Genomic DNA, 13,781 nt, shown 5'->3' with positions numbered 1-13,781 from the left:
GAACCCAAGAATTGTTTACATTCTCTACGTAGCCTTTCTGGTGGTGTCGAGCACATGTTCAGAATATGCTCTGCGAATGTTGGGCTTCCTGAATGGTACAGCTCTTTCAATCAACATTTTTCAGCAGGAAACAGACAAAGCTCTCTTATGACTAAGGGTCAGTAGAGGTTCTGGAGTGAGCTCAATACATTCCAATACTGACACGCTTACATGTATTTCTACACTTTTACTACTAGGCTACTGTTTTTCAGCAGACTGTTTAAATCAAAAAGGGACACTTGAAAATGACCCTTTCTTCACAAGACCAAATTGCCAAGTTTCCCTCAATAAGAATATGAATATAATTAGTTCTCTGGCTGACTCCCAACCCGTATACTACAACAGAGGAGCTGTAATCCCAACTATTAATCAGCCTGCCTAGATCCATTTCAAAATGTTAGCTTCAGCTCTCCGCCCACACACAAACAGCACACACACAGCACCTCAGAGATTAGGTGTTGAAGAAGGAGAGTAAGACTAGTCCGGAGTAAGAGAAGGAGAGAGAGGAAAGAGGAAAAAAAAGACAGGTCTCTGCAAGACTTACAGTGACCCTCTTCTTTACCTTCATTGGTTCCAGCTGCATGCTGGCTTGTGAGATGACAGAGGGAGAGAGACAGAGAGAGGGAGAGAGAGACAAGAGACAGAGAGAGAGAGTGGGAGAGGGAGTTTCAATTTATATCAAGGGTTTCTACACATCATCTGTGTTATCTGCCATACTTTTCCAAACACGTTTTATTAAATGTGTTTCAGAAAACATTGTGACTTAAATAAGAACACTGGCGTAACCTTGGCTACTAACATAAAAACAAGACCTCTTTGTTCATACAAAGCCAGCAAACTTAAATGCCGACTGCTTTCTCACATGCTGTAGTAGTCAGTGATGAAGTCTCAACTTGACAGGTTCACTTCCAATAGCCCTGGAGTGCTCTACTGTCCTGATTATCCTGACAGGACATAATACTTGTGTAATCTCCTTTTATTTTTGTGTATGTTGGAAAAATACTTGGCTTATAATTGCAACGTTAAGCCTAAGCCTTACATAGCTTTTCGAGTCATGCTAAAATATTTATGCTCAATATAAAGGTGTTCCGTTATCTAGGCCTATCTTTAAAAACACATAACACGTGTCTCTAAAATACCAAGCAGATAGGATTTAAACAATGATTGTTATGTTATTTTTATTACTGGGAAGTCTTTTAAGGTTATAATTTGACATCCATTGTTTTTTACAGAGACCACGGAACTGGGACTGCATTTGTTCTACTAAATGCTCAAGTGGTAAGTAATTAAGGTTGAATGAAGTTGTAATTAGTTTCTATTCGTTGTTGGGTAGTGGTCCATTGATTGCTCGTAAATACAAACTAATCTTTAGAATTCACACAGACAGTTCACACAGTTCCCCCCCCCCCCTCATTTTTTTCCTTTTTTTTTGTTTAACACTGAAGGATGCTGGGATGGGAGGCACTACACATTCCATTCCCATGATGCTATAGCATCTCTGTGCCTGTTAACCCCCTGTGCACACACATCCATCCCCATCACATATGGAAGTGTGCACAGAAATACCCACCTGCAACACACACACACACACACACACACACACTGAGACATGGGTTCTGTAAGCTGTTGCTGAATCTGCTCGGTAGGCCCGCTGAGTGCTCCATCTGTGACTTTTATTAAACAAGTCCTCACCCAAGGCCAAGGCTCAGGCTCAGCCTAACAACAAGAGCCCACGCAGACTGCCATGCAGCCTCACACACACAGGGTAATGAGCTGACTGACACACCAGCAGTCCTGCGGAGAATACAAGGGTCCTACTGCGATGACAATGACAACTCACTCACACACAGGGAGTGAGGGAGAGGCATGGAAACATGCTTGCACATGCGCACCTCAGACTTGTCGACATGTGCACATAAAGACACATTGTTAGCATGCATGCATACACACAAACATGATCTCGCTCTCTTGCTCTATCACACACACACACACACACACACACACACATACACAACACACACACACACACACACACACACACACACACACACACACACACACACACACAAACACACAAACAAAACAGTTGGCTTGCCAATTTCCTTTTTGAAGAACTCAGCTCTAAAGAACTGCAGCGATTTGAATGCTGAATGCTGCTTTTTCATTTTGCATTGCCCACCCCCTCTCTTCTGCAGCTCATGGTTGGCCCGCACTGACAGTGTGTGATTGCTATTGTCTCCCTGGCAGAGATGGTTTAAATTAGTAGTCAATTCTGGGCAACATGACCCTCTGAGGGCAATGACAGCAGTGTGTATGCACTGTGACACAGTCCAAACGTGCGTTCTGATGCAGTCTATCCCTCCCAGTGCCTTGTGTGAAGTGCTTTTAGTGTGAAGTGTGAAGTGTATTCATTTCCTCTAATGTGAAATTATGTATCTCTTTAGTGCTCTACCAGTGCCAAAGAAAAATAATTACAGTTTATTGTATGTCACTATTATTTTCCTCTTCTTTGGTGATAGTATGCGTGATATCCCAGAGTAGGCCTATCCAGGACGCTTCAGGGCTATTTTTGTGGAGACTGGGATGCAAATGTTTTAGAGGTATCCATTTCTTTCCACCATAAAGATAAAAGCTACATCTTGTATAGCCATGGGGAATTATTTGCCTTCTTTTGGCCCTTTGTCAACCCTCTGTCAGCTCATTCCACTGAGCTCCAGTTGATATCATACCTAAACAATATACCTATGAAGGTCAAGCATATTGAAACGCTGCTGACAATAATAAAAAAGAAAAAAACTAGACCCTGAGAGTGAAATTCACTCTGTGGGTAAACATACTTTTTCATTTACACCATTTTGACTAACACCTGAACCCAACCTTTATATTAGATGTGCACCGAGATCTGTTCTGCCCATTTGAGCTTCAGGAACTCGACCTCAGCATTGGTGGGGCGATTGTCAATCCAACTTGAGAGCCTCTCCTCCTCCCCCATCTCCCTCCTGACTCCATAACTGTTCCCTTTCCCATCGGCAGAGGTCGCTTGGCATCTGGTATGAAGGGAACAACGCGAACTCCAAATCGAAATGAACGCATGGGTACACACTCCCACATGACAAAGCAGATAGGGAAAGCCATTGAGTGCGCTACGGGAAAATAGACAAACACTAACGCTAACTTAAACAACAGTTTTACGCGGAGCCATAACTGACAGATTATATTCTCTGTCGATGCTTAAGAGTTTGACTCGTAACAGTTTTCCGGCAAACTAGAAGCAAAACCTGATATTTTTCAAAGTGAACTTGTATGCTTTACCTCGTTAAGTTAATATATATAGTAAAAAAAATTGACCGGGCATCACTGCTGGTTCGAGCTTGGTGCTGATATAAAGACTGCGAACGGATGTGAGGAAGGAGTGCTTGGAAGAGACTCAACCCCCTTTTTCTTTCAATTCCTCTGTTTCTTTTTGTTTGGTTTAACAATAGAGCGGGAGAGAGAGACAGCGAGAGCGAGAGAGAGTGTGAGAGAGAGAGATAGAGAGAGAGAGAGAGAGAGGACTCACAGACGCTGAACCTGTTTTCATGCCGTCAGTCTTGCGGACTCTGAGATGGACGTGAGATTTTATCCTACACCTCCTTCAAGCGTTGGCTCATGTACATTACCTACTGACTCCAGTCTCAGCTCTTTGGACTATTACCACTGCAACAAGGTAATAACTCATTTAGTATGCATTAATGTTTTCTTAAGTTATTGTTGGAGCGCAGTCAGTACTGAACGCTACAGCTAGGCGTTTACATGCATCGTATCCTAAACGCCTGGGCTAAACATTGTAATCCAACTGTATTGTTACTTTTAGTTCTCTGTATTGAAGTATTTGCCAGGCTCCCGCTTGAAATCTTTTTGTTATGTAGCTTCTCTTGTCGAGTAGGCTAGAACATTACCTACTTGGCGTATGATGAAAATACCCCAAAGTAAGTTGCCGCTCTCCAAAATTCGGGATGGGTAGCCTACATGTCCACTTGCTCTCTAGCTACTCTTGGATAGTTGGTACCACCCCTGAGCCTAAAACTAGTGCCCAAATCCCACGTCGTACCTGTGTGAAAATATCGGTAGATGTAGCTTTCCTGACGAGAAGATGGAGCGCCCTTTGCCATCAATTCTGCGAATGTATGAGCGGGATTCAAATACTGACGTAATACTTCGGTTTTTGGATACATTTTCTGTCAACGCTGGAAATACAAATCCACGCTTGGTTTTTGTATGTATATTTCGTTTTGATACATTTACAGAGGTTGAGCGCTCTGAAGCGCTTCTTTCGTGTTATTTAGGTTACGATGTAGCTGTTCTCAGTGACACTCTCCACGTGTTAACTTCACAAACTAGTAGGCTAATTAATTGGCTGTTACTTTGTCATAAGCTGAAGATCACTGTAATATTAAACTATTGGGTTAATTGTGTAGCCATTTCGTTTGCCAGTTCTATATTTGTGATGCTTGTGGTGTCGCGCAGGTACGCATTTACATAGCTTATGCTACTGATACAAATGTATAGCCTTCACAAATAGCCTATAGAAGTGATGAGTAGGACTAAGCATTGCCATGAAGAAATAGAATAGCATGCTACTATTCCAAACCTAATAAAACCCTGCGATGAATCTATTCTAAGTTATCTCACTGCAGTCTCGGGCTATTGAACTTGAAATGACTAGTATTCCGTAAGCTGCCGCCGGGAGATCTGTGCAACAGACATGATGCATTAAAATGAATTTCAAGTGTATTAAATGAAAACAGATATATGTGCTTTAAATGAACATTGCCGCGGGCATAATAGCTTCGCAGAGGCGCACACAGTTGCATGAGCTTTTGCCACTGACTTCAATATGTTATGAACTTCATTCCTCACTTTAAAAGCCGTAAACTGACATAGTGCTGTAATTCTATGTGCGGTCTCTTTTCTAGACCATCTAATTTTCCCATTTTGCCATCAGAAGGCCTAATGTGTGTTTATATGTTCACGTATCAAATTCCCCATTCACTATGTCTGGATTTACATGAGTTCACAGAAGAAATTTGAACCCCGACTGTTTGGGAGATTTTAATACCATAGGGATAAATAGTAAAGGGTATCTGCACCTGTCGCTAGAGCAGTTTGCATACAGAGGGGGTTAGACAAACTGAACGTACAAAATTTTCGCTAACATGAAGCTGTTGAGAACAACCATAGGACATGTCAGTCAGCCTATATGCTGATGCGTCAAAGTCGCGCATTTCGTATATGCTCTATGCAGTATAAATTCTTACTTTGCGCATTCTTCAGAGGTTAAACATTGTACCTAATGTTTGTGGAACATTTCTTACATACTTTGACAAGTTTATCATTCAGTATTTTCTCAGTGTAGAATTCCTCAAACTCCAGAGCTCAGCCTTTAGATTTTTTTCTTACAACACATTTTAATAGGCAAGGACTAAAATATGCCAAAGCAAAATTAATAGTACAGTTTGTAGTCCCACTGCTTGCTATATCAGACAGTAGAAATGCTTTGAAATAACATTCTAAGGTATTTCCAATTTGCATGTGATATTCTCTGGGGACCAATCAACTGTGGCAATTAATGAGTTTCACGCTACATTGATTAATGTCTTCCAGTCCTTCAGTTCCTATTTTTATCAGATAGGCCTATATATATGCCTGAATTGCAGTTTGATCGTGTGCTATTTCCAGTGTTGTCTTGTTCTCTCATCAAGTATTTAAGAGCTAAACTAAAGCTCCCACTGGATGTACTGATTTCTGATTCCTTCACTGCACATGGGAAAGATAAATGTTAGAGGGAAGGAGTGTAAAAAAGTAAACAGTAATAGCAGCATTTTCATATGCTCATTTCATGTAAGGTAAATTATCTCTATGAATTGGTGGAACTTAATAGAATGCCGTGAAGGGCCCTACAGGCTTTTTAGGCCTTTGGGATTATGGATATTAGAACATTTAAAACATTTAGAATTCTCAGTAGAGTTTACCTTCACCTCTGGTACTGAAAACCTCACATCTGTACAAACTTCTGAACATGTTGAATTTTACTATGTTGTCTTAATGTTTACACACCTTGCAATATAAAGATTACAAAATAAACAATTTTGTTATTTAATAATAAGGAACTTGATTTTTCAAACATTATACGTCTTGGTTGCATTTCAAGTTGTTGTTCATGAACCATCCTCTATATTTAGTTGAATGCATTAGATACTAATTGAGTTCAGCTAGTGCTACATACAGATTGAGTATATAGTATAGCCTATATGTAAATGCTAAGCATAACCAACTAAGGAATGACAAATAGCATGAAATAGTCTGATGTAGTCTAATGTAGGTTAAAATATAAAATGATACCATATGCTAGTTGATTCAATGCAACAGATATATAAAAAAAAGTCTGAGGAGAATTAGTTGTGGGAGATTCATTTGTAAGTGCTGCAAAAAGACAAGCAAGATCATCATTCACGTTTATTATTCACTGTTAAACAAGTATGAGTGTGGTTAAGACATGTGTGAATGTGTTTATGTCTAGCATTATTTTAATCATTTGCAACATTCATGTACAGTACCATGAGATGGACCGGATGTAGTCATGGAAAGTAGGCCATCCATAATGAGCTGTCTGAGCTAACTCGCTAACATGCTAGCATCTACATTCCCGGCAGTTTAGAAAAAAGTTTAGGTAAAAGTGGTGACTCTGAGAAGCACGTACTACACAGGAAGTGTCTTACAGCTAGTTAGCTTCTGAAGATTCCAATCAGTTGGGTACTGCAACTCTTGTTTGTTTCTGTTCTGAACCCCAACGGTACGCAACAGTCATTGTTCCACATGAAGATTACATGACCTATCCACCCCTATAGACCTGTGGCGCTTAGAATGAATTAATGCACAGTTTCCATGGCAACACAATGTATTCCACCGAGTATGGCGCCCATTTAGGATTGTGTATGTCAGGATGTATCTCCATTGAAGGGATTTCTCAGGCAGTGGTGTACTCTGAGAACTACCTTTTTAGTTTCCTTTCAACTGTAAGAGTGAAATGTTAGTTATTATCAAGCACACTGCTAGAATGAGGCCCTGTAAAAGGTTTACGATGTTAGACCATAAAACCCATGGTAGATAAAACTCTTCAGTTTCACTCTCCTTCATATGATAATAGCAGCGAGCTGGAGTTGCAATTGACTTATGAGTCATGTAGACTTTTAGCAGAGATTTTTCCCTAATCTCTCTTTATTTCTGTCTCTCTCTCTTTCTTTATCTCTCTCTCTCGCTTTCTCTCTGTCGTTCTCCCAATCTCCCTCCTTTCAATCTCTTTCTTTTCCTCTGATGAGTGGGCGTATTGTTTGTTCAGCATACGCTCTATGCCTGCCTTTACTAAAGGCCACTTCTTCATAAATGCATGTTTCATCAAGAGACTGTTTGTTGAATGTATTATGACTTATGTGTCGCCCGAGGCTACTTCACTTTGTTTAAAAAATGGTTTGGTCAGATAGTTGGATAGGTTTCTACTTTTGCCCTCCTGTGTGCTGTCATTACAGAGTGTATCATCATGCATTACCGTGACTATCCAGAATGTACAGCTGACAAATATTCCTATCCACACTATGTTCAAATAATAATAATATCTATCTATCTAATGACAAATGCAAAGTAGGGTATGTTGAAGTTCACTTTTCATGCATCACTGAAATTAGAGCAACACCCGCAGTGTGACCTCAATTATACCACACGTAACTTAATCACACTGTTGACCAAACTAATGTATATGTAAGACCACACTGTATCCTTGCATTGTTCATAGACATATTGCAACGGATGTTAGTACCATGTTGCCTGTTTTAGGCTCCAAGTAAATACTTAGACTAAGTCAAATCAGTCTAAGTGTAGGTGGCATACTACCAGATGTCAGGGGCTTTTTTCTTTGAATAATTTCTTATAACAGCCCTGATTCATTTGTGGATGTTTATAAGATCTGTCAAGACTGCTCGTCATATCGAGCCTCTAATGTAAAATTCAGACCTGTCTCTTTTAGGTCTTAGACTGGGCTTTAAATGAACTAAAAATAACCCCAAGGCCTTGCAATTACTGGAAATGGGCCGTAGCACAGCACATCTCACTGTGCAAATGTCTTTTTACTTTTAAAAAAAGATCAATACGCCACACTATGGTCCTGCAGTTTTTTTTGTTTTACGTATAAGTATTCATTCATTTACATTACAATTCAGCTGATCTGTTGCATATTTATTTAACTCCTTGTTTAATCAGCAGGAGTCCCATCTATAAATCTTAATCTTTTTCCATCTCATTCTCGCTTTCTTCATGTCCGCGCATGTGTGTGTGCCTGTGTGTGTGTGTGTGTGTGTGTGTGTGTGTGTGTGTCTGTGATGTATTTGAACTGGTAATACACCCTGAGGCAAAATCTATGGAGCAAGTGATTCGATGGGAATAAGCCTCAGGTGTACAATTGTAAGTCTGATTTAACAGTAACATCATGAACAGTCCCACCGCCTACAGACACACACACACACACACACACACACACACACACACACACACACACACACACACACACACACACACACCAGGAATAGAGAACCCTATATACAGATTTTAATCTGTTGTCCTATTTACGGATCCTATATAATCATTACCCGAACATCAGGAGGGTTTCGTCTTTTGCTGTTAGTTCTTTGTAGTCCAGTAGGCAGTTTCCATCCATGCTCGTGTGTTCACCCCCTTGTTTCATTGCATTTCATTGTACAATTTATTTTTTCCCCCTCCCCCGTGCACACCATGGTCCTAATAGAGATATGAAATGAATTGTAAGCCCAGCAGTCCTGACTGTGTTGGGAGCACAGAGAAGTTAATTAAGTGGAAATAACCAGTCTTAGGTTGACAGAGTGCACTTGGACTCCTCATCGGCCATTCATTTATTTAGCTGACTGGGGAATCCACCCAGGCAGTGCTATTCTCACTGGGAAAAGTGTTAACCCATGCATATCATAAAGCAAGGAATGCATCACACAGAAAGGGGGGGCAGAGGGGAGGACAAAAGTGATATGCATTTTGCTATTTGCTAGTTTTTCCAAGTCGCCAACTGGATTTTAAGATGGTTAGGTAAACATGTTTTGAAAAATGTATTAAAATGTTATTGCGATCGCAAAATGCTGCTTGCCATCTTAGATAGATATGGTATATATGTCCAATTGTCAGGCCAGTGCTGCCAGCTCTATGCATTTATCATTGGTGCCTACTAAAGCTTCCCCTACACTACAGATCAATTATGATTACTGCTCTGCATAACCTCTGAGTATATAGGTCATGGAGGACTTTAAATACACTGAGTGTATTCACCAGTCTAATCTTCTCTTGCTAGCATTTGAAAACCAATTCTAATACTTGTGGTCAGTGCCATATAGAATTTAATAGGTACAAAGCCTTTGCCAAAGTACATACGATTTACCAACTGAGAATGTGGCCAGAAATGTTTTCTAGTGACTGAGATTCTTTTATCTGAGTATCTTCCACAACCAGAGACCTTTGCAAGTTTGAATGAGCTGACTGTCTTTAGATGTTATCTTGGCTCACATGGTCTGAAACATCCTGAACGCAGTGTTCGGATGAAGAAATGTATTAAGTAAAAACAACACATTTTTGGTAGGTCCACCGTCAGCTCCAGTGATTGATGCTATATTTGGTCATAAGTGGAAACATGTTTTGCTTTCTCCCTTACCTCCAATATGGTTTCACTGTGATTTCTTGAATTTCTGGGGATCAATAAAGTATCTATCTATCTATCTATCTATCTATCTATCTATCTATCTATCTCTATCTATCTATCTATCTATTGCAATACAGTATATATATATATATATATATATATATATATATATATATATATATATATATATATACTGAATATTCTTTTAATAATTTATTCTGTGACATAGTACATTCTGATCATTCTGATTGAAAGAGGTAAGGCATTTTAATGTATTTTAACACTTTTTTTTAACAACAACACAGAAAAATAAAACAAACAACAACAAAAAATTAACAACAAAATCACGGGCACACTAATCCGGCGATTTGGATCTTTTTTTAAATTCCAAATTGGTTGTGGAGGGAGCGATTCCTAGCTGTCTGCTAATTGGGCTTGGCGTGGAGAGCACCAGAGTTGCAGTGAGTGGGCTGATCCTTTGAATGGCTCCTGGCATGATGAAGAATAGCAGGCTGATTCAGTAACGCTCGCAGTAAATAATAATGATGGTCGTCCTGTGGGAGATGGTTTAGACTTCATTAGAACCTGCTGGAGAGAAAGAGGGAGAGAGAGAGAGAGCAAGTAGAGGAAAGAGAGAGAGAGAAAAAAGGTTCTCTTTGTTGGATGCAGCCAAGGCCTACTGTGTAGTGATCCCTATGTCTAATAATGTTTGCTAATAGGTTTTAGGTGTTAAAATGTTGAGGCACTTTAATAGATGTTTAGCACCTGTCTCCAGTGAGGACCTTCCTCTTAATGAAATTTTGGGGTGTCTGTGTAGCTGGAAAATCGCTCGACTGGTAACATCATTTATTACCTGTTTATTGCATAGAATCAGAAAGACATTTGGCAAGCGAATGCAAACAATGCTTTGGATCACGGTATTTCTTGAAATAAGGTACTAAAACCTCCTGCCCCCTCCATGTTACTCCCGAAAGAGAGGGAGAAAGAGAAAGAACATACTTTTAACAACGAGGAGACCTTGAAAACGTTCCGAAGCCCCAGTTCAGTTTTCTGTCAGCGTTGCGCTCTTTGATCTGGATTAGTTTGCATTTGATGTGGGTCCTTTCCCCCTCTACTAGTTGTGCTACAGACATGGTGTGTCACAGTGCCCCTCAGGAAGCGGCAGGTTTTGCAGTAGCACTCCCTCTTTCCGTACATGTAAGTGCCATTACTGCTCCTCATTATATGATATATATATATATATATATATATATATATACGTATGTGTGTGTGTGTGTGTGTGTGTGTGTGTGTGTACAGTATGTATAAGGGAGTGTGTTGTGTGTGGGTGAGGGGGGTGGTGGCCAACTTGCTTTTTTTCCCTCTGGAGTCTGCATTATTTTTCAGTCGTCTGTAATGTCAATCAGCAATGTGGAAAACCAAAATGAGCCCTGCCACCAGATGTGCTCTTGCCCAGACCGTCACTTGAAAGACAGACGTTTATTGTTTTAGTGCACTTTGTGTGGTTTAAAACCCAAAACTGCATGAAATGCTGATGGATGGCTCTCACTAAAGAAGTCAAAATAGGAATAAAAATGCTAGGTCTGTCGGGATTTAACAGTTTCCTTACTCAGCCTTTTGCCAACACAAAGTGCAGCAAATTCATAGGAACAGATGCACACACAGAATCCTCTAATTAACATGGTATGGCAAGCAAGCACCTTCGAAAAAAAGAGAGAAGAAAGTCTGTCATTGGTGAAAGCAATATCATTCTGCATACTGTTACAAAATGGCCTCTTGTTTAACACTGAAAGGAGCAAACGCTCTTTTCTTCTTGCATTTCTCTACTGGGACTTATTTCTGGCTTGAGAAATTGTAGAGAAATGAAGAGATAGCAAAATGGGGTTCACACCTTTGCAAAATGGCTTCTTGTGCATTAGTTGGAATTTTCCTTTTGACATTAAAGCGGATGGCATATCATCCGCAGTGCACGTTTTTTCTTTTTTTCATTTGTGTTTGTGTTGGGTGGTTCTTCTTTCTCTTCACTGAAAGGTGTTTTCTTGTCCTCCCTGCTTCCCAATAGGGTGTATGTGGTGCACTGTGCACATGGTGCATGTTCTAGAGCTTTGAGGGTGGAATCAGAACATCTTGAATGTGTTAAACACATTGACCTCTCCGCTCAGATAGTATCGTTTATACAAACCAACAGGATGTTATTGAAATTCAACAGTACAAGTGGATGTGAGTCACTAGCTCTGTTTTCTTCCGTCACCTCAAATGTGGTTATTGATCAAGACAACGGCGATGACTTTGTACCATGCACCACTTTTCAACATTTTTGGTTCTATTATTTTTATGTCAATCAGCCATAGCGGAATCGAAGGAAATTGAATGCCATTTCCCTCGCAGTTTAGCATGTTATCGTCTCTTTATTTAAGTGCAAGTGGTTGGAGTCTTCTGTGTGCACATCACCCTCACTCTGATTTCAGAACAGTATGTAATAATAAAAACAAAAATTCTGCTGAACATTTCTGCCTTGAAAGTAGATGAGCTGGTATTTAAGCATAAATAGCAAAATGCATATGCCAAGGCATTTGTGTGTGTGGGTGTGTGTGTGTGCATGTGTGTGTACTGAAGGTGAAAGGTCATGTTGCCCCATTGTTTTAATGTGTAGTAGCTCTACATGGTGGCATTGTTTCAAAGCCCGGGTATAAAATAACCTCTGTGATGGCTTGCCACGGACAGGAAGTGAATGTAGAGGGGAGGAAGGGAAGAATAAAAAAAGCGAACGATTTGATGGAGGTTTGACAGGTCCTAATGTGGAAAGTCTGACACGGTAAGGGGTGGCGCCGATAGTGCATCTGTGCTGATTATCGACTTATTTAACCTGGAGCCGCTGAAAGTAGTTATTAGCTTGGCGATAAAAAAAATAAATAAATTAAAAAAAAAAACTGCGAAATTGATGAGACACTTAGAGGAGGGAAAACTTTGCAAGATCATCACTGCTACTCACCTTCAGCCCTCTCAACGTTCCCCCATGTTGTTCGTTGACACAGTGACATCGGATCCCAATGCTAGTCAGTCCTCCTGTTCAAAAGGGCCTTTCAATTCGCCCACAGCACTGGTTTATTTAATTCACCTCTAATGCTGACTTTCTCCTGGAAGTGAAATGGTAGCACATGCCTGCTTTTTCCTCTCAGTGCAGGGCACTCCGATGTTCCCATATCACGGTGGCATTTCTTGGAAGTGGAGATGGATCCAGATTCCATAGGATCAATGTGTGGAGAAGGGATAAATAAACAGTGTGTGAGAGGGAGAAGTCTGAACAGGGGGGAAGAATGCAGCTGTGGGCTGTATTAGGAGAGTGTGTTCTGGGCTGGGCAAACACCAGCAGTTGTCTTAGCTTCCTATGGCATGTCCTGTGCAAACACACCGAGAGATGGCTGGCTCTCGGCCGAGCTGAGGCATAGCCCCAGGGCCTCGAGAACGAACTGCCTCTGGGCCCTCTCTCTCTCTCTCTCTCTCTCTCTGTCTCTCTGCCTCTCTCACACTCTCACTCTCACTCTCTGTCTCTCCAACTCTCTCACTTGCTGAAGACCCAACCGGTAGCTGAAACTGCACACAATTGTGCACTAAAGTGCAACTTCTACAGGCCAAACTAGAGCAGAGATAGAAAAGATTAGCAGCCTTCCGAGAAGCATAATGTGCCGTGTCTTCTGGGCAGAACTGCTTTACAAATGTGTTATGGCATCTTACAGGTGTCAAAAAGCATTGACATTTGCATTGCTGTTTAGACCTACAGTTATGTTCTCAAACTTTATGGCTGTTAAATGATGAATGCATGAATTATTTTCACCCGGACGTGAGTTTGCTCATGGAATATCAATGAGATGAGATGTTGATGAGCTTTGTTTTTTAGACAACATCCTGCCCTACATGGTATGCAGAAGTATCCTTTTGAATTTCACCAATCATGATGGATGAACCAGTAGTCATAAAATCTGCTGTTTTGGAG

At 40.6% G+C, this 13,781-nt stretch overlaps 1 protein-coding gene across 7 annotated transcripts in view; it reads left to right on the top strand.

Moving 5' to 3' along the window:
• The first annotated feature begins 3,142 nt into the window (after positions 1–3,142).
• tox2 (TOX high mobility group box family member 2) overlaps positions 3,143–13,781 on the top strand; it is a 103,949-nt gene continuing 93,310 nt past the window's right edge. For 3 of the 7 annotated variants that reach the window (XM_042090123.1, XM_042090122.1, XM_042090124.1), the window contains exon 1: positions 3,145–3,745. In XM_042090123.1, coding sequence (XP_041946057.1) covers positions 3,644–3,745 — 102 coding nt within the window. In that variant the 5' untranslated portion in view covers positions 3,145–3,643. Of the gene's footprint in view, positions 3,746–13,781 lie in introns of all 7 variants that reach the window. The other 4 variants (XM_042090121.1, XM_042090120.1, XM_042090125.1 and 1 more) reach the window with 3 other exon arrangements.

Source organism: Alosa sapidissima, chromosome 4, assembly GCF_018492685.1.
Source record: "Alosa sapidissima isolate fAloSap1 chromosome 4, fAloSap1.pri, whole genome shotgun sequence".
Taxonomy (NCBI): Eukaryota; Metazoa; Chordata; class Actinopteri; order Clupeiformes; family Clupeidae; genus Alosa; species Alosa sapidissima.
The sequence above is the reverse complement of the archived record's forward strand: the minus strand, read 5'-3'. Positions and strand labels throughout refer to the sequence as shown.